The following is a 20044-nucleotide window of genomic DNA, read 5'->3' on the forward strand; positions in this document are numbered from 1 at the left end:
CATAAAACATAGTTGTAACTTACAACTTTACATTAACATATACTAACTCAGAGAGAGAGAGAGAGAGACCACTATTCCAAGTTCTTGATGCTTGAATATGTAAGAGCAATGATTCTCCAATATATGTGTGCCATTGTATTGGTTAAATTCAAAGGGGTTAAAAAAAAAAAAAACAAAAAAAAAAAACTTTAAAGATACTACTCCATCAACTACTTGCTATGCCATGCAATCTACCTACTATATGCAATACACTACATAAAGATTGATCTATAAAGCTTGCAAAAACGAAGGTAATCTATTTTCTCTATTAAATCAAGAGTCATTGATAATAACACATGTGGAGGGGAAATAATTGATTTGAATGAATGTCCAATAGATGAGATGGAGGTTATTGAAGAATATGAGGATATAAATTCAATAGAAAATGAATTTGAGCCTTTTGTTGGTCAATGTTTTCTTAGTGAAGAAGAAGCTTTCATTCTTGTTTTAATATTGCGCAAATTGATGATGGTTTTATTGCAATTTAGATTCATGGTCGTATTTCAAGGAATTGTGTTGAGTTAAATGAGTTTCCGAATGATGGAAAAAGTAATAACACATGTGGAGGGGAAATAATTGATTTGAATGAATGTCCAATAGATGAGATGGAGGTTATTGAAGAATATGAGGATATAAATTCAATAGAAAATGAATTTGAGCCTTTTGTTGGTCAATGTTTTCTTAGTGAAGAAGAAGCTTTCATTTTCTATAAAAATTATGCAAATTGAAATGGTTTACAATTTGAAAAGGTCATTCAAAGAAAAAAAAATGGAGAAATAGGAAGATGTAATTTCTTTTGTCATCGGGAAGGTAGGCAACCACTAAAAATGGTGGATCCATTTAAGGAGCAACGAACTAGTAAGTCTTTAAAATGTGGATGCAAAGCTCATCTAATTATTGTATTGCGAAAGTCAATAGGCATTTTTCCGAAAGAATGGCATGTCACTATTTTTGTTGTAGATCACAATCATGAATTGTTGTCCCCTTTGAATGTACGATTTCTTCTAGCCAATTGAGTTATCACTGAAGATGATAAAAATTACATTCTCTTATTCAAAGAAGCTAGACTTTCAGTTAGAGAAATAATACATGTCATGGAACTTAAGAAAAATGTGAAACATGGACATCTTTCATTTTTTCAACGGGATATTCGTAATTTTTATGTGAAAATGAGAAAGATGCATGCTGTGAATGATGCTGTGGATCTCTTACAATTTTGTAAAGTTGCTAAAGAAAGGAATTCTTGCATTCACAACTGATGAAGAGAAAAGGTTAGAGCATATTTTTTGGTCTCATCCTCATAGTTTTGATTGGTACCAAAAATATGGAAATGTGGTTGTTTTTTATACTACTTACAAGGTAAATGCTTATGATATGCACTTCTTCAAAATGAAACAACTAGTGCTTTTTGATGGCTAATGAAAGTACTCTATTTATCTTATAAATTTGTACAACTATTTTTCCATTTTATTTAATTAGCATTTTGTTTCTTGGGTGAAAATGGTTTGTTTGTGTTGGAATTCTTGGTGTTATTTTTTGCTTGTTTTGCGGGAAATTGAAAATGGAATTTTTGGCTTTATATAAACTATTAGATGAGTGAGAATTGAGATTCTTCTTTCTGTTTGTATGTGAAAGAAGCAAAACCAATTAGAAATTTGTGAGTAAAAGGGGATAAATACTGTTTATTGTTTCACTAAAAGTTAACTTATTTATATTGTAATAAAAAAAGAGCTAATGGGAGTAGGTAGTTGTGTTTTTAATTGCTGTATGGGGCGGAGTTCACTTTAGTTGAGATATAATTTTTCTTATTTATATTATTGTATTGTTTCCCCTTGTTCACGAAAGTTGCAATTTATTGGGCTAATTTTTGTGCTGGAAAAGTCTGAATCCCATGATTAGTCGCTAATATTAATACATATCATTTGAAATGTTTACGTATTCTAACAATTTTTTTTATTAGCAGAATTTAGCATGCTTAATGAAGAAACAACCCAAGGCAATTTTGACAGATCAAGATCCATAGATTACGTAGGCAATATTAAAAGAATTACCACTCACAAAACATGCCTTTTGTATATGGCATATTACCACTAAGTTTAGTGGTTGGTTTACATCTATTCTTCGTAATCAATATTCAAATTGGTGCATAGAGTTCTACAAGTTATACAAGTTAGACTCATGTGAAGAATTTGAGGGTCAATGGACTCAAGTTATGGAAAAGTATGACCTGATTACTAACAAGCATGTAATTGGTTTATATCAAATCAAGCACTTTTGGGTACCATGTTACCTTTGAGGACATTTTTTTTGGTGGAATGACAACAACCAAAAGATCGGAAAGTATAAATGCCTGATAACGCCTTAAAATGTATACTTGTTCTTTAGGGCGTTATTTCCTTATTATTATGCTTAATTTGCATAATTAAGCCATGATTTGCATTAGTCCCTATTATTTATCTTTACATAATTTCTTGAGTAAGATGCCATTCATTGTGTGTAATTTTCTACTTTCAGGAAATTATATGAAAAATATGAGTTTAAAGGAATTTGTGAGAGAATGGAGGCCAAACTAAAATTAAAGTGGAGCAAAAGGACCATGCTTAAATGTCTAGGGAGGTGCAGCTGGAGTGCTTGGATCATCTACCATGATTGGAAGCTTCAAATAAGGAAAGAAATCAAAGAGGCAGAATTTGAAAAGGAAAACTCTGATTTGAGCACTAATCAGTATTTTGGGCATATATCTCTCCTCAAAAATCCAATTGACACAAGGCTAGATGGGTTGGAATCGTGACTTAAATATCTACAACTTTCCAGTTTTGAGTTTTTCGAAATTCTCAATTTTTGAAGGCCGAAATTAACTCACAAATTACTGCTGTAAACCTGGACGGAAATTAAAATAGAAAAAGTTTTATTTTCTTTGAATACTTAGACATTAGGGTTTTGAAAGGGAGGCTGTGAGAATGAATTTTGGGGCAAAGAAAACCTTGGATTTTTCTTTCTCTAATGGCAGCCTAAACTCTTTGCTAGGGCTAGGGGTTATGTTTCTTCTATACGGTATGAATATTCAATGTGATTCTTTCTAGGATTTTATCCATGACATATTTGATTGTTCAATTAGATTTCTTTTGATGTATTAGTTCTTCCATGCTTTCAATAAGTTCAATCATGTTTTTCTTATTGTTTAGATGAATTTCTAATAGTTTCAAATAGAAATCAGGTTTTAAAGTGAATGAGTTTTTCTGAAAACTTTTCTAACCGCATTATTAATCGAGGTTATCATGCGTTCTTGAATTGTCTTAGTTCAATTGAATTATAAGTATTTAATTGTATAAGAACAATCAATTGTGAAATATATAATTTCTTAAATCACAAAGAATTTCATATCGATATAGGGAAACACCCCGATGCCCTAGTATTTACATTATTGATTTAAATAAGTTATTATTATTATTTTTGTTAACAATCACCAAGCAAAATTACCTTTCTTCTTCACCCAAATTGTTATTTAATTATATTGTCTTTGAATTTACCCTGCTCCTTGTGGTTTGACCTCGGTACTCCGAGAATTATATTGCTACGATCTCCTGCACTTGGGAGTGAGCAAGCAATGCCTTTATTGAACGGTTTGTTTGTTCTCACATAAACTTGATGCAACTTATTAAACAAGTAAGTCAATACTTACCATTGATTTCTTTTGTTATATAATTTGTTTTATTTTTTTTATTTGTTAATGTTTGTAGTCTTTATATGTCATATAAAAGTTTTTAATTTATTTTATTATTTACAATCTTAAGTTGATCTTGCCATTGAAGATATTGAGCAAACACAATCACACGATACAATGTTAGAGACATTTAAAGGTTCTTTTTTAAGAACATTGTCACCATTAGAAGACCAAACACACAATGATTTCACATGTTATGCTTTCAAATTTTTCAAAAGGAGTTTGAGAGAGCAACACAATTTTCAGTTCATCAAGAAAACCATATTGAATTTGTGCTACAATATTATAAAGATGAAACTAGTCAAAAGCATGAGGTCTTATAGGATGGTGAGGTGACTAATTGTAGTTGCAAACATTTTGAATTTTGTGGTATACTTTGTCGTCACATTCTTAGTGTATTTCTTCACAAAGATTGTTACCATATTCCACCATTGTATTTACCATCTCGTTGGTGTTGTGAAGCCTCATTAAGTGAAAAAGAATTGTTAGTGTTGGATGATGAAAATTTAGTAGGCAAGGAAAATGTGGTTGATGCCAATGTTAATGGTGTGATTGATGGAGATTGTTTCATTAATTGTTCTTTGCTATCAAAGACAAAAGGCCATCCAAAGCAAAAACGAATGAAAGGCAGAAGAGAATTAGGAAAGCAAAAGAAGACTTGTGGGCTTTGTAAGCATGTTGGTCATAAGACTCATAACATCTCTACGTGTTCGGAGAAAGAGACTTGTATTTCCTCAAATGGTACAAAAAAAGGAAAACGTGTACTTCAAGTGAACTAGGATTGAATCCAATATTTTGTTTGAATGTTAGGTAGAAGCTCTTGAAATTGTATTTTTGAATTGGGATTGAATCCAATATTTTGTTATTTTTGACAATCTTATGCCATTGCCTCTTCCCCCACTATGACTATATTATGCCATTGTTAATTGATGCTTCTCTTGTCTTCTTTTTTGTTTTTGTTTTTGGGGTGTTATATTTTCATTTTGAGAATATTATGGCATTGTACTTAGAGATAAATAACATGTTTTTTCAATTTTGAGTTTAAGGGTATTTTGGTCAGGTTACAAAATGATTTGATTTTCTTCATTTAAACTGACACATATTTAATACATATCCAGCTTTTTCTCTATCTCTAAAAAAACGTGAATCGTTTATTTTAAATTTGATCACATTAATGGGTGCTATACAGCACCTGTTAATAGCACCCATACTATAATATAATCCACTCACTCTTCGCGCTCTCTCTCTCCTCTCTCGCAATATGAGTAAACTCTCTCTCTCTCTCTATAAAATAGTGAAAAATCCTTAGTGATATTGATTGAGTAACAAAACCAGAATGACTCTACAAAACTGTCATCTATGTGCAAAACAAGACCACTCAAGCTCTCCTTTTTTATATAGATTATAGAAATGGACCTCAAAAAATAGAATAAAATAAACTCTAGAAAGTAAACATCATGTATAAAACTTTAAATTAATGAAAAACTAAAATCTTTTACTATAAAATGGACCTCCAAAAATAGAATAAAAAAAAAAAAACTCTAGAAAGTACTGTAGTAGTGATTGATGATTATTTATTTATTTCCTGCCCAAAGTGTGGATAAGAATGTAAACATATCGCAAAAGTGTCCGCATTCATTCACGACGCTACCATCTGACGCAACATCGCTTATTTCTTTCCACACAATAAATCAATCCCTGACGCATTCGCTCACATCACTAAATTTCTTTAAAAAAATTGTAAGACCACCTAAAACGCTACAACTTGAGCACAACTGTCTATGGCAGACTAGAGAAAAATGATAATGCATGTGAAAGTGAAAATGTAGCCAATTACATTAGCCAATTACATATGGTCGGCCAAAATACATTTTATATGGTGCTAGAACTATTCACTTTGCCGCACTTGCATTAATTTATTTTTCCGTACTTCAAAAAAAAAAAACCCTCAACTTTCTTGCAAACGCTTTAAAAAGACAACCCAAGAGCCTTAAAACCAACCCACATAATCTGATTGTATTGCTAATATACAATAAGAGCTTTGTTATCAATGGCAAGCGGTGGTGGTGATAATGAGCTAGAAGTGAGCAACAAGCAAGTGATCTTCAAGGACTATGTGTCTGGTTTCCCTAAAGAATCAGACATGTACCTTAAAACCAATGGGACCATAAAGTTGAAGGTCCCAGAAGGCTCAAATGGGCTTTTAGTGAAGAATCTGTACCTGTCCTGTGATCCTTACATGCGTAATCGTATGAAGAAGTCAACCGATTCCTTGGTGCCCGGTTCGGTGAGTCAAAGCAGAGTCCCACTCTTTTTTTCTTTTTTTTTTCCAAAGTTATAGCTATGATTCCTATGAACATTGATAATCTTATCTTGTTGAGTAATACCAAAGACACAAAAATCTAAAACCAATATTATAATTGCATAAATATAATGATAGATTTGATTATCATAGATCTTATGGCCAACTAAGAGCTTAAGGTTATATCTACTATTTTTATGAAACAAAATAAAATAAAATACATCTACTATGGTTTATGAGGGGTATCAGATTGATCTTGTTTCAATTGTGTACTTTAATAATGAATTTGATGTTGAAATTATGCAGCCCATTGTTGGATATGGTGTGGCAAAAGTTGTAGATTCTGGGAATCCAAAATTCAAGAAAGGTGACTTAGTTTGGGGAAGAACTGGATGGGAAGAATATAGTTTGATTACAGATTTGCAGAATCTGTTTAAAATCGAACACACTGATGTGCCACTGTCCTACTATACTGGTATTCTTGGTAAGTCTATCCAAAATAGAACTTATTTTCTATTAACTCTTATATATGACGAGCCTGATTGTAGCAACTAAGTTGTAAGTGGGACAATTTTTTTAAACTGCCATTATTGGATCACCTAGCTGATGTTATATCTTGAGATTGAGGTCATCCTGTAGTAATTAATACCATTACAGATCACATATTGCAAGTAATTTGGCTAGGTTTTCTAGTATGCTGTGTTAACGATTGTCTTGCTTTTTGCCAAAAGCTCATCAAACATCTTCCTTATGTGCAGGTATGCCTGGTTTAACTGCTTATGGTGGTTTTTATGAGGTTTGCTCTCCTAAGAAAGGAGAGTATGTCTTCATTTCAGCAGCTTCTGGGGCAGTTGGTCAGCTTGTTGGGCAGTTTGCAAAGCTGTTAGGCTGCTATGTTGTTGGAAGTGCTGGAAGCAAAGAAAAGGTGACTTCTTGAATATGAGTGCTCAATGTTTCAATTCAATTAATATTGATTTTTCCATTCTATTTATAACTTGATGTGCTTGATTCAATTGGTTGTGTCCAACTAATCTGGGTTTGATCCGAATCAGTTCTACTGTTGAGATACTTCATCTTATTCCTAAATGAACAACTCTCTTCTCTTTTCCTTACCTATGATTAGCACAGAACTATTTGGCTGTTATGAATTTTTTAAAGTAAGTATTATGGTTGTTAATTTGAAAATTGTTTTCCTATTAATGGTTCATATGCATGCAAACAGACACTATCAAGTATAAACATATATGTTCACTGATATTAACGTATTTGTCCTACACCGTGTCTAAACATTTGCGAGTCACATGCCAAAGATAAAATTTCAGGTCAAAATATGCCACCCTTGTCCATTTTCACAAATCATAATAGATATTGATCACCCCTGCACACTTTGGCAACTTCAAATCTTATTTATGAGTTGGTCTGCGTGGGCAGCCTCACTAACCAGCATTTTTCTGTTGGCTTTTGTTTTTTTCTTTATCCTTTCTGCAACAAGGTTGATTTGCTGAAGAACAAATTCAAGTTCGATGAGGCATTCAACTATAAAGAAGAGTCTGACTTGGATGCAGCTTTGAAAAGGTTAGTAATAATATTTGTTCTAATCAGAATATAAAATTTATTTCAGTCTTTAACAGGGTCACTGATTTGATAATGAAGAAAACATTGGACATCCTTGTTCCCAAGGAAGAGGACATCCTTACATATATATTTTATGCCTTGGAATTTTTTTATGGGAAAAAATGGTTATATTGTGGATTAATTTGTCTTTCAAGCCTTCATTAAAAAGGGAAATGATTAATAAAAAATAAGGTAGGAGCATGATATGTTAAGTTTTACTCTATTTACTAGGGAAAACAAGAGTCTTTTGGACTTCTATACCATATTGCTGGTCTCAATCTAGTGTGAATGTTGTATTGTTTTTTCAGGTACTTTCCTGAAGGTATTGATATTTACTTTGAGAATGTTGGGGGAAAAATGCTTGATGCAGTGCTACTCAACATGAGGACCCATGGTCGCATTGCTGTTTGTGGCATGATCTCACAGTACAACCTTGAGAAGCCGGAAGGTGTTTACAATTTAACGCACATGATTTACAAACGGGTTCATATTAAAGCATTTGTGGTTTTTGATTACTATCACCTTTACCCGAAGTTTCTGGATTTGGTTCTGCCTCACATTGCTGAAGGGAATATTGTATATTTGGAAGACATAGCTGAAGGCCTTGAGAGTGGTCCAGCAGCCCTTGTTGGGCTATTTTCTGGCCTGAATGTTGGTAAACAGGTAGTTTTAGTTGCTCAAGAATGATTGACTTCATGACCAAAAGCTCTAGGTCTCTTGGAGATTCCTACTGTAAATAAACCTTAAGCGTCTACACCTTTGGTGGACGTTTCAGGTCTTGGTGTTCATGAAGAATTGAGTTTACTAAGTAGATGTAATGTCATTGATGTCAAGAATTTCAGAAATAGCAGATCTTATGATGCTACAAGCTCAAATTCACTTCAACATACTAATTTCATGCAATGCAATAGTTCGGTAATCGTGGCTGTAATTAATGTGTCGTGCTAATATTTTCATACTTGTAAAACCATTGTATCTACTCAACAATTTGGTGTTCCCCCTCACTATCTTTAAAAAAATTTCAAACAAAAGTTAAAAAACTTACAACTAAACTTGGCTAGAATTTATTAAATCAAGATTTTTCAATAAAATACTTGTCTGAACTATGAAATCTTTCAGAATGTTAATGAATAAACTTTGATCAACCAACCATTCCCTATAATTAGCTGGGTTACAAATTCTAAGAAGCATCAATTGAGCTTCAGTACTCTTGGAACATCGTGAATAACTCTTTTTAATTTTTTTTTTTTAATAATTCCAGAATTATAAGGATGGGGGAGAGAATTTAAAGTTTTAAACGCTTAGCATTTGCATCAGCTTGTGCAAAAATTTCTATCAATTTTAGCATAAGAACTTACTTTTTCTATTTTATATACTCATTTTTCAAAAACACCACACATCAAATTATTTATTTTATACTAAATTTTATTAAAATATCAGTTTTTCTTGATTTTTTAAATTATTTCTCTTTTTTCACACACAAGAATCACCATACCTTCTTCCTTCTTCCTTCATTCTTGAGATTTGTAAAGAAAGAAAAAACAATTAAATACAAAATGAATGGTATTAATGTAAATTTACACCGTTATTTTAGCTAATTTGTAAATTTAAACAATTATATATAAATTGGTGTTGATTATTTTTAAGGAAAACTATGTAAATTACTAAATTTTACACAACTACGTAAATTACTTAAATTTTACACATTTTATGGTTGAACCAGTTGGATCGGCTGGTTCAGCCCCATTTTTAAAACCATGACCTTTGACCAAACATAGTTCTATCTATCTGACGCATTCACATATACCTACCATATGTTTTTTCTCCACCACAATAAAATAAACAATCCTGACGCATTGGCTGATCACACCACTGTTATTTTTGACAGTACTACTCTTGTCTAGTTTTCTTCTTCTTCTCTTTATTTTATTTTATTTTATTTTATTTTATTTTATGTTGTTGTTGTTGTTGTATTTAACACTCATTGATACTACTACTAGTAGGAGCTTCATTTATTAAAAAATGAAGTGATGGTGATGATGAGCTAGAAGTGAGCAACAAGCAAGTGACCTTAAAGAACTATGTGACTGGTTCTCCTAAAGAGTCAGACATGTCCGTGAGTAGCAATGGTTCTATAAACTTGAAAGTCCCAGCAGGTACTAATGGGGTTGTGGTGAAGAATCTCTACGAGCTTGTTTGGATGGCATGAAAACTGTGTGATATCACTCAGTTTTCATGATCCATCATCCAAAACAAGTGGGTCCCACAAATAGATGATTGTTTGGCTTGGTTTCCAGTTATTGTTTCTATCACTCAATTTTCTGATTTTTGAGTGATGAGTTATGGAAACTAAAAACACATTTTAGGTGTTTTCAGTTTCTAAAACTCAATTTCTAAAATGTGTTTTCAGTTTCTAAAACTCAATTTCTAATGGCATTTTCGTAATTATCAGCCGCAATATTTGACTTTTGGGTTTTTTTTTTTTCTTTTTTGGGTAAAACAAAGCCCAGCCACAAATAACAACTTTTTTTTTTTGAAACAAAGTAACGGGAACTGAGTGATAGTGGAGTTTGGAAAATTGAGGTATTTTAAGTGATGAGTAGTGAAAATTGAATGATGAAAATTGAGTGATGACAATTTACAAACCAAACAGGCCCTACATGTCTTGCAATTCTTATGCTTGGTTTTTAGATTTAGATCGTTCAAGAAACTGTAAAAGAGAAAAATTCGAAGTTTTTTGGGTAAAGGTTAAAGTAATTAGCTCACAGCAATGAAATTTTTTATCTTTCCTAAAAAGGAAAAAAAAAAAATTCCTATTAAAATTCTATATTACTAATTTTTTAATATTTTAATTAATTTAGTCTTACATCGCAATGTAACTTACGTTAATTTTTATCGTTAATTTTTATTCTATATATTTATTATTCAATTTCTATGATATTAGTCAAATCTTTTATTAAACTTATATATGAATTTTAATTGTAAACTTATATATGAATTTTAATTGACATGTGTGGTCACATGCTATTATAAAATTTCAAAAGTTTTGAAACTTAATTGACACTTCCTAATATTTCTAATGAAAATGTTTAGTATTCAAATAAATCAAATCTCTCCTCCCAATTGTAATTATTGAATTTATAAGAATAAAAAAAAAAGTACTATCATTAAAGAACGAAATTAAAAAGTTATTTAGTTCGTTGACTTTTACTTCATTTTTAGCTACATAACTTTTTATTACACACCATGTAGAACTACTTCATATTTTTTTTTTGGAGAAAGCACCATGTATAACTTTAAATGAATGAAAAACTAACAAATTTTTACTATAAAATGGACCTCCAAAAATAGAATAAAATAAACTTTAGAAAGTACACATCATGAATAACTTTAAGTTAATGAAAATTTAAAAAATTTATACTATAAAACAACCTCAAATTTCTTGCAAAGTTTCCAACGCTTTAAAAAGACAAGCGAAGAGCCTTAAAACCAACCCACATAATTTGATTGTATTGCTAATATATATATATATATATATTTTTTATAAGTGATTGTATTGCTAATATATGATAAGAGCTTTGTTATCAATGGCTAGTATTTTTTTTTTTTTTTTTGGGTAAAACAAAGCCCAGCCACAAATAACAACTTTTTTTTTTTTTTTTTGAAACAAAGTAACGGGAACTGAGTGATAGTGGAGTTTGGAAAATTGAGGTATTTTAAGTGATGAGTGACGAGTGGTAAAAATTAAATGATGAAAATTGAGTGATGACAATTTACAAACCAAACAGGCCTTACATGTCTTGCAATTCTTATGCTTGGTTTTTAGATTCAGATCGTTCAAGAAACTGTAAAAGAGAAAAATTTGAAGTTTTTTGGGTAAAGGTTAAAGTAATTAGCTCACAGCAATGAAATTTTTTATCTTTCCTAAAAAGGAAAAAAAATTTCCTATTAAAATTCTATATTACTAATATTTTAATATTTTAATTAATTTAGTCTTACATCGCAATGTAACTTACGTTAATTTTTATCGTTAATTTTTATTCTATATATTTATTATTCAATTTCTATGATATTAGTCAAATCTTTTATTAAACTTATATATGAATTTTAATTGACATGTGTGGTCACATGCTATTATAAAATTTCAAAAGTTTTGAAACTTAATTGACACTTCCTAATATTTCTAATGAAAATGTTTAGTATTCAAATAAATCAAATCTCTCCTCCCAATTGTAATTATTGAATTTATAAGAATTAAAAAAAAAAGTACTATCATTAAAGAACGAAATTAAAAAGTTATTTAGTTCGTTGACTTTTACTTCATTTTCAGCTACATAACTTTTTATTACACACCATGTAGAACTACTTCATACTTTTTTTTGTTGGAGAAAGCACCATGTATAACTTTAAATGAATGAAAAACTAACAAATTTTTACTATAAAATGGACCTCCAAAAATAGAATAAAATAAACTTTAGAAAGTACACATCATGTATAACTTTAAATTAATGAAAATTTAAAAAATTTATACTATAAAACAACCTCAAATTTCTTGCAAAGTTGCAACGCTTTAAAAAGACAAGCGAAGAGCCTTAAAACCAACCCACATAATTTGATTGTATTGCTAATATATATATATATATATATATTTTTTTTTTTGTAAGTGATTGTATTGCTAATATATGATAAGAGCTTTGTTATCAATGGCTAGTGGTGGTGGTGATAATGAGCTAGAAGTGAGCAACAAGCAAGTGATCTTCAAGAACTATGTGTCTGGTTTCCCTAAAGAATCAGACATGTACCTTAACACCAATGGTACCATAAAGTTGAAGGTCCCAGAAGGTTCAAATGGGCTTTTGGTGAAGAATCTGCACCTGTCCTGCGATCCTTATATGTGTAATCTTGTGAAGAAGCCAATCAGTTCCACCACCAATTCCTTTGAGCCCGGTTCGGTGGCTCAAAGCAGAGTGCCACTCTTTTTTTTTTTTTTTTTTCCAAAATTATAGCTATGATTCTTCTGAATATTTATAATCTTATCCTGTTGAGTAAAACCAAAAAGACACAAAAATGTTCACCATTTTTTTCCATCTGCTAACATGACTTTCACTTTTTCACATATGGGCTTATCACTGCCCATAGATTGGTCAAGTATTCCACTTTATAACAGGGGACACATCCCTCTTTTTTTTTTCCTTATAAAATCATTAAAATTTAGAATGCACTAACAAAAAATCAAACACATGGCATGATTATAGGTTATGATTGGTAGAAAATACTAAAAGTGGGGAAACTGATTTTTATTTGTTTAACTCTATTTTTTTTAATGTGTTATCTTGTTTGTTTTGGTATAATTGATAATGTAAGTTTCCTTTTATTTTTTTCTAAAGATTTTATTTGAGAATAGAGTCCATAATCCATATATGTAGAATTTTAAAATTAAAAAAAAAAGGTTTATATACTAATAGAGGAGTTTCTTAAGTCTAAGAATTACATTGGATGTAACTTGAAATTAGCTCTATGTTCGGAATGAGAAAACATGATTTGGTATCAAGTATCATAACATTAATAAAGTTTTATTCTTAATGGTTAAGTCTTTTGTCAATCAATTGCATTAACAAACCAATTAATTTATTATATATAGAGATAAAGATAATTTGTGAATGTGTCCAAATTTGTGGTGTTTGGTTACAAGTCACTGTCAATTTCTAAATCCATTATTTAAATTGCATATATATATATATATAATGATAGATTTGATTATCACAGATCTTTTGACCAACTATAATGGTCCATTTGGATTGAGGAGGAAGAAGGGAGAGTAGAGTAGATAAGAATTGTCTCAAAATTAATCTATTTTCAGGCAATTCTATTCTACTCTCCTCCACTCTCCCTTCTTTCCTCTCAATCTAAACAGGCCCTAAGTTTAAAGTAATATATACTATTTTTATGAAGAAAACAAAAAAAAAAAACACTTCTACTATGATTTATGAAGGGGTATTAGATTGATCTTGTTTTAATTGTGTACTTTAAAATTTCAGTTTGAAAAGGTTAGTAATAATATATGGTGTAATCAGTATATAAAATATAATTTCAGACTTTAACAGGGTCTCCGGTTTGATACTGAAGTAAACATTGGACATCCTTGTTCTTTAGAAAGAGGACATCCTTACATATATATTTTATGCCTAGGAAATTTTTTATGGGAAAAACTTGTTATATTGTGGATTAATTTGTCTTTGAAGCCTTCATTAAAAAAGGAAAAGATAGGTAAACAATAAGGCAGAAGCATGGTATATTAAGTTTTACTCTCTTTACAAGGGAAACCAAGAGTCTTTTGGACTTCTATATCATATCGCTGGTCTCAATCTAGTGTGAATGTTGTATTGTTTTTTCAGGTACTTTCCTGAAGGTGTCGATATTTACTTTGAGAATGTTGGGGTAAAAAATGCTTGATGCAGTGCTACTCAACCTGAGGACCCATGGTCGCATTGCTGTTTGTGGCATGATCTCACAGTACAACCTTGAGAAGCTGGAAGGTGTGCACAATTTAGTGCACATGATTTACAAACGGGTTCATATGAAAGCATTTGTGTTTTCTGATTACTATCACCTTTACCTGAAGTTTCTGGATTTGGTTCTGCCTCACATTACTGAAGGGAAGATTGTATATTTGGAAGACATAGCTGAAGGCCTTGAGAGTGGTCCAGCAGCCCTTGTTGGGCTATTTTCTGGCCTCAATGTTGGTAAACAGGTAGTTTTAGTTGCTCAAGAATGATTGACTTCATGACCAAAAGCTCTAGGTCCCTTGGAGTTTCCTACTGTAAATAAACCTCAACCGTCTACACCTTTGGTGGACGTTTCAGGTCTTGGTGTTCATGAAGAATTGAGTTTACTAAGTAGATGTAATGTCATTGATGTCAAGAATTTCAGAAATAGCAGATCTTATGATGCTACAAGCTCAAATTCACTTCAACATACTAACTTCATGCAATGCAATAATCCTTTTGCATCTTATGGTTCCTATCTATTCAACCTCAACCATGTGTTTCTATTATCACTGAAGGGTGTTGACTACACCAAATCGGTAATCGTGGCTGTAATTAATGAGTGTCATGCTAATATTTTCATGCTTGTAAAACCATTGTACTCAAGATCTACTCAACAATTTGGTGTTCTCCCTTACTATCTTGAAAAAAATTTCAAACAAAAGTTAAACAACTTACAACTAAACTTGGCTAGAATTTCTTAAATCAAGATTTTTCAATATAGAAATGATATGTCCACAACATTTTCACAACAAATCATAAGTGGTAGGTTGTTACTGGTTGTTATTGTTGGAGCAAAAAAGTAATCTTAATGTTAGTTTCAAATTTGAACCAATAACAACTAACCACTTGTGATTTGTTGTAAAAATGTTATGGACGTAGCATCTCTCTTTTCAATAAAATACTTGTCTGAAATCTTCCTGAATGTTAATGAATCAAGTCTGAACAACCAACCATTTCTTATAACTGGCTGGGTTACAACTTTAAACACTAGGAAGCCACCTTAATGTTTCTCTTGGAAATACTAAGCAGTGTTAATTGAGTTACAATGCTCTTGAGACATCATGTATAACCTTTTTTTTATTATTTAAATTTTTTAATAATTCCAGAATTATAAGGATGGGAGAGAAAGAATTTAAAGTTTTAAACCCTTAGCATTCAATTAAGCTCTTGCAAAAAACTTTATCTATTTTAGCATAAGAACTTACTTTTTCTATTTTACATACTCAATTAAAAAAAAAAACCCCATATCAAATTATTTATTTTACACTACATTTCATTAAAATATAAGTTTTTCTTGATTTTTTTTTTTAAATTGTTTCTCTTTCTTTACATATAACAACTAGTCAATCACTATCCATTATTTCTTTTTTCATCCTAAAAAAAGAAAAAGAAAAAAAACTAAATGTAAAATAAATAGTATCATTGTAAGTTTATACAATTATTTTAACTAACTTATAAATTTATACAATTATATATAGATTGATATGGATCATTTTTAGGCAAAACAATATAAATTTAATTTATATATTTTTCTATTTTATATATGAACTGATGTGAATGCTTTTAGCTCTCCTTATAATTGGATCGAAATGCTTAGCTCTCCTTATAATTGGAAAGCACGTAATGCCACTATGCCAGTGAGCAACCGGACTCTTCGGTTGTATAACTTTATCCGAATGAAAAACCAAATTTTCTTTAGAGACCTCACCTCATCCACCTTTTGACCAAAGTCGATGCATATCTAAACATAATACTATCTATCTGACGCATTCGCATATACCGAGCATATATATATATATTTTTTTTCCACCACAATAAAATAAACAATCCTTTTGCGACATTCCCTAAACCAATCACAAAGTCTGATTGCATAGTACTCTTATCTAGTTATCTCGTCGATTTTTTTTCTTCTTCTGTATTTAACACTCATTGATACGTGCTACTATCAGTACGAGCTTCATTTATTAAAAATGGCAAGTGACGATGGTGATGATGAGCAAGTGAGCAACAAGCAAGTGATCTTAAAGAACTATGTCACTGGTTCTCCTAAAGAATCAGACATGTACGTGAGTAGCAATGGTACCATAAAGTTGAATGTCCCAGAAGGTACTAATGGGGTTGTGGTGAAGAATCTCTACATGTCTTGTGATCCCTACATTCTTATCCAAATGAAGAAGCCCGACACAAACTCCTCGAAGCCCCCTGTTTCAGTAAGTCAATGCTAGATTTATCTTGTTTGTTTGGGTGGTAATAGCAGTGGTACAAATTATGAAAATGTAACTTTTCTTCCAAAGTTAGATCTGAAATAACTAACTTAACTGAACTTTGTTTCTAACAGGAAAACATGATTTGGTATCGAGGGTCATAATATTAATAAAGTGTTATACTAAGTTGTAACAAGAATCCAATTCTTCTGAATTTTACCAACAACCTCGTAGCTCAACTGATACTTAACACACTTTTGAATTGTTAAATCATTTGTCAATCAAATACATTCAAAATACCATTTAATTTACAATACAGAGAGATAAAGATATGATGTAAATCTGTGTTCCATAATTGCCAACATTTGATCCAATTTATTGCAAATAGTTGCAAGTCACAGTTGATTTCTAAAATTATTATTTAAATTTGATTATTACAGCTCTTTTGGACAACTAGAAGCTTAAATTTAATTACATCTACTATCTATAATGAAGGGGTTTCATATTGATCTTGTTTCAGTTGTGTACTTTGATAATGACCTTCATGTTGAATCATACAGGCACTTACTGGGTTTGGCGTGGCTAAAGTTTTGGATTCTGGGAATCCAGATTTCAAGAAAGGTGACTTAGTTTGGGGAATAACAGGATGGGAAGAATATAGTTTAATTACGGATTTTCAGAAAATGTTTAAAATCCAACACACTAATGTGCCACTGTCCTACTATACTGGCATTCTTGGTAAGCCGATTTTCTTTCCCTTTTGATATATACTTGAGAGATGAATGTACAGTTCTAGGAAACTGATTATTACTGTTATGGTGATATGTGAACCAAAGGAACAGATGGGATTTTCTTGATTGTTCTTGTTAAGTTTGGTCAAGATGATTCTGATTATCAGTAAGCAGATGCTGCATGTGACTATTGATACACACTTCTTTCCCGGTTGATCTACCTGCATTTGATATTCTTGTAAAATCTAATAATATAAAGTAGCCTCCCCCAGATGGCTTTCAAAATTCTCTCACAATCATAAATCAAGAATACAAAATTTTCCAATCCTGAGCACCTTTTTATACATTTTAATAAAGTGGTTAGTTGCTTATCCAATATAAAACTTATATACTATTGATTCTTATTGGTGAGTCTGATTGTAGAACTAAGTTGCAACCGGAAAAAATTATTGAAATTGCAAGTACTAACTCAATTAGCTGAAATTATATATGTAGATTAAGGCCGTCTCATGGTAATTTATCTAGCTTACTGCAAAAACCTCATTAACATTTTCCTTATGTGTAGGTATGCCTGGTTTAACAGCTTATTGTGGTTTTCATGAGGTTTGCTATCCAAAGAAAGGAGAGCATGTCTTCATTTCAGCAGCTTCTGGAGCAGTTGGTCAGCTTGTTGGGCAGTTTGCGAAGTTGTTTGGTTGCTATGTCGTTGGAAGTGCTGGAAGCAAAGAAAAGGCGATTTGCTGAATATGAGTGCTCAATGTTTCAATTCAATTAATATTTTTTTCCATTCTGTTTATAACATGATATACTCAATCCAATCGGTTGATTTCTTCAATCAATCTGCGTTTGATCCAAAGCACTCTAACGTTGATATACTTTATCTTAATACCTAAATGAGCAACTCTCTTCTCTAATGGCTAGAGTATAATTGAGTTTGTCTTGCTACATATATTAGTGTACAAAGAACTAGTGAAATATTGCTTTTTGCATGATTTTCCATGTCCATAAGGACCAAAAAGTAGAAGGAACAAGAAATTTGAAATGTTTCGCAATAATTGACAGGACACTGTGGTCATTTCTAACACTCATTTGAAGGGTATAAATTCTATTTTCTTTACCTAAGGCTAAGATTAGCACAGAACTATTTGGTTGTTATGCATTTTTTATATCGAGTATAAATATATATGTTAATGATATGAACATTTTTCCTATCCGGTAACTAAATATTTGCCAGTAACATGCCAAAGAAAAAATGTTCGGAGCAAAATAAGCCACCCTTGTCCATTCTCACAAATCATAACAGATATTGATCACCCTTGCATACTTTGGCAATTTTTAATCTTCTTTAGGAGTTGGTGTGCCTGACCAGAGTGGGCAGCCTCACTAACATTTTTCTATTTGTTTTTTTCCCCTTTCTGCAACAAGGTTGATTTGCTGAAGAACAAATTAATGTTTGACGAGGCTTTCAACTATAAAGAAGAGCCTGACTTGGATGTAGCTTTGAAAAGGTTGGTAGTAATATATGTTCTAATTAGAATTATAAAATTCCATTTCTTTGACAGAGTCACTGGTTTGATACCGAAGTAAACATTGGACATCCTTGTTCTTAAGAATGTGGACATCCCTTCATATATATATATATGTATTTTAAGCCTTGGAAACTTCAAAGTAAAAAAAAAAGTTATATTGAGGATTAATTTTTCTATTTCACTATTATCTAAGTCCAAGACTGACACTTCTTTTCAATTGCTAAATATAGCATGTTGTGATTAGAGCATCTCTTTTACATGGTACCACCACTAACACCACTTTTATCATGAACCGATCATCACAGATCATGTCTACAGTTTTGAAAGATGTTTTGTCCCTATACTTATTTTTAAGTTTTAATCTATGTCCTTGAAAAACCAAGAGTGACTGCTCTTTCATTTGTATATCTGGTACTTAAATCTAGAGGGCTGCTGTGTTTTTCTTATAGATACTTTTCAGAAGGTATTGATATTTATTTTGAGAATGTTGGGGGAAAGATGCTTGATGCTGTGCTACTCAACATGAGGGTCCATGGCCGCGTTGCTGTATGTGGAATGATCTCACAGTACAACCTTGAGCAGCCTGAAGTTTTGCACCATATAATGAGTGTGGTTTGGAAACAGATCCGGATAGAAGGATTCCTTGTTTTTGATTACTACCACCTCTATCCAAAGTTTCTGGAGTTTGTTCTGCCTTACATCAAAGAGGGAAAGATTACTTATGTGGAAGACATAGCTGAAGGCCTCGAGAGTGCCCCAGAAGCAATGGTAGGGCTCTTCTCTGGCCGTAATGTTGGAAAGCAGGTAGTGGTAGTTGCTCATGAATGAATGACTTTGTATATATACAACTTTATGGTTCAAAAACTCTAGGCCCAGGTGGATTATTTACTGCAAATGTATCTTCTATTGGGTTTTGTTGGTAACAACATAATTTTATATCCTTAATAGAGTGTTATGTTGTTGGAGTTGAGCATACGCATAACTATCAACTGTAAATTCATTTGAGTTGGAAGTACTAATTTGTTATCTCAACTTGACTTAACAACTACCTTTTTTATTTGACATCTAGAGTGACACTTCATGCAAATGGAGTAAAATTTCTTTCGGATCCCAATATTGAATATGAGCCCATTTGTTTACATCATAGAAATTGTAACTGTAATAGAGCATACCCAACATGAGGGCCCATGGTCGCATTGCAGTTTACTTTGAGAATGTTGGGGGAAAAATGCTTGATGAAGTGCTACTCAACATGAGGGCCTATGGTCTCACAGTACAGCCTTGACAAGCCAGAAGGTGTGCACAATTTAACGCATCTGATTTACAAAAGGGTTCATATAAAAGGAATTGTGG

General features: G+C 31.7%; 3 protein-coding genes across 3 annotated transcripts; all 3 read left to right on the forward strand.

Moving 5' to 3' along the window:
* The first annotated feature begins 5620 nt into the window (after positions 1 to 5620).
* On the forward strand, positions 5621 to 8610 carry LOC111991017 (2-alkenal reductase (NADP(+)-dependent)). Its single transcript, XM_024022788.2, has 5 exons — positions 5621 to 6050; positions 6372 to 6549; positions 6824 to 6990; positions 7558 to 7640; positions 7988 to 8610. The coding sequence occupies exons 1-5, from the start codon at positions 5814 to 5816 to the stop codon at positions 8364 to 8366; spliced, it is 1044 nt and encodes a 347-aa protein (XP_023878556.1). The 5' UTR covers positions 5621 to 5813; the 3' UTR covers positions 8367 to 8610.
* Positions 8611 to 12382: 3772 nt separating this feature from the next.
* LOC136063855 (2-alkenal reductase (NADP(+)-dependent)-like) lies at positions 12383 to 14454 on the forward strand. The gene is made up of 2 exons (XM_065764830.1): positions 12383 to 12626; positions 14138 to 14454. The coding sequence occupies exons 1-2, from the start codon at positions 12383 to 12385 to the stop codon at positions 14452 to 14454; spliced, it is 561 nt and encodes a 186-aa protein (XP_065620902.1).
* Positions 14455 to 16054: 1600 nt separating this feature from the next.
* Positions 16055 to 19708, forward strand: LOC111991016 (2-alkenal reductase (NADP(+)-dependent)). The gene is made up of 5 exons (XM_024022786.2): positions 16055 to 16437; positions 16992 to 17169; positions 17728 to 17894; positions 18588 to 18670; positions 19141 to 19708. Exons 1-5 carry the CDS (start codon positions 16198 to 16200, stop codon positions 19517 to 19519), a joined length of 1047 nt encoding a protein of 348 aa, XP_023878554.2. The 5' UTR covers positions 16055 to 16197; the 3' UTR covers positions 19520 to 19708.
* Positions 19709 to 20044: the final 336 nt, after the last annotated feature.

This window comes from Quercus suber, unplaced genomic scaffold (assembly GCF_002906115.3).
Source record: "Quercus suber isolate HL8 unplaced genomic scaffold, Cork oak 2.0 scaffold_586, whole genome shotgun sequence".
Taxonomy (NCBI): domain Eukaryota; kingdom Viridiplantae; phylum Streptophyta; class Magnoliopsida; order Fagales; family Fagaceae; genus Quercus; species Quercus suber.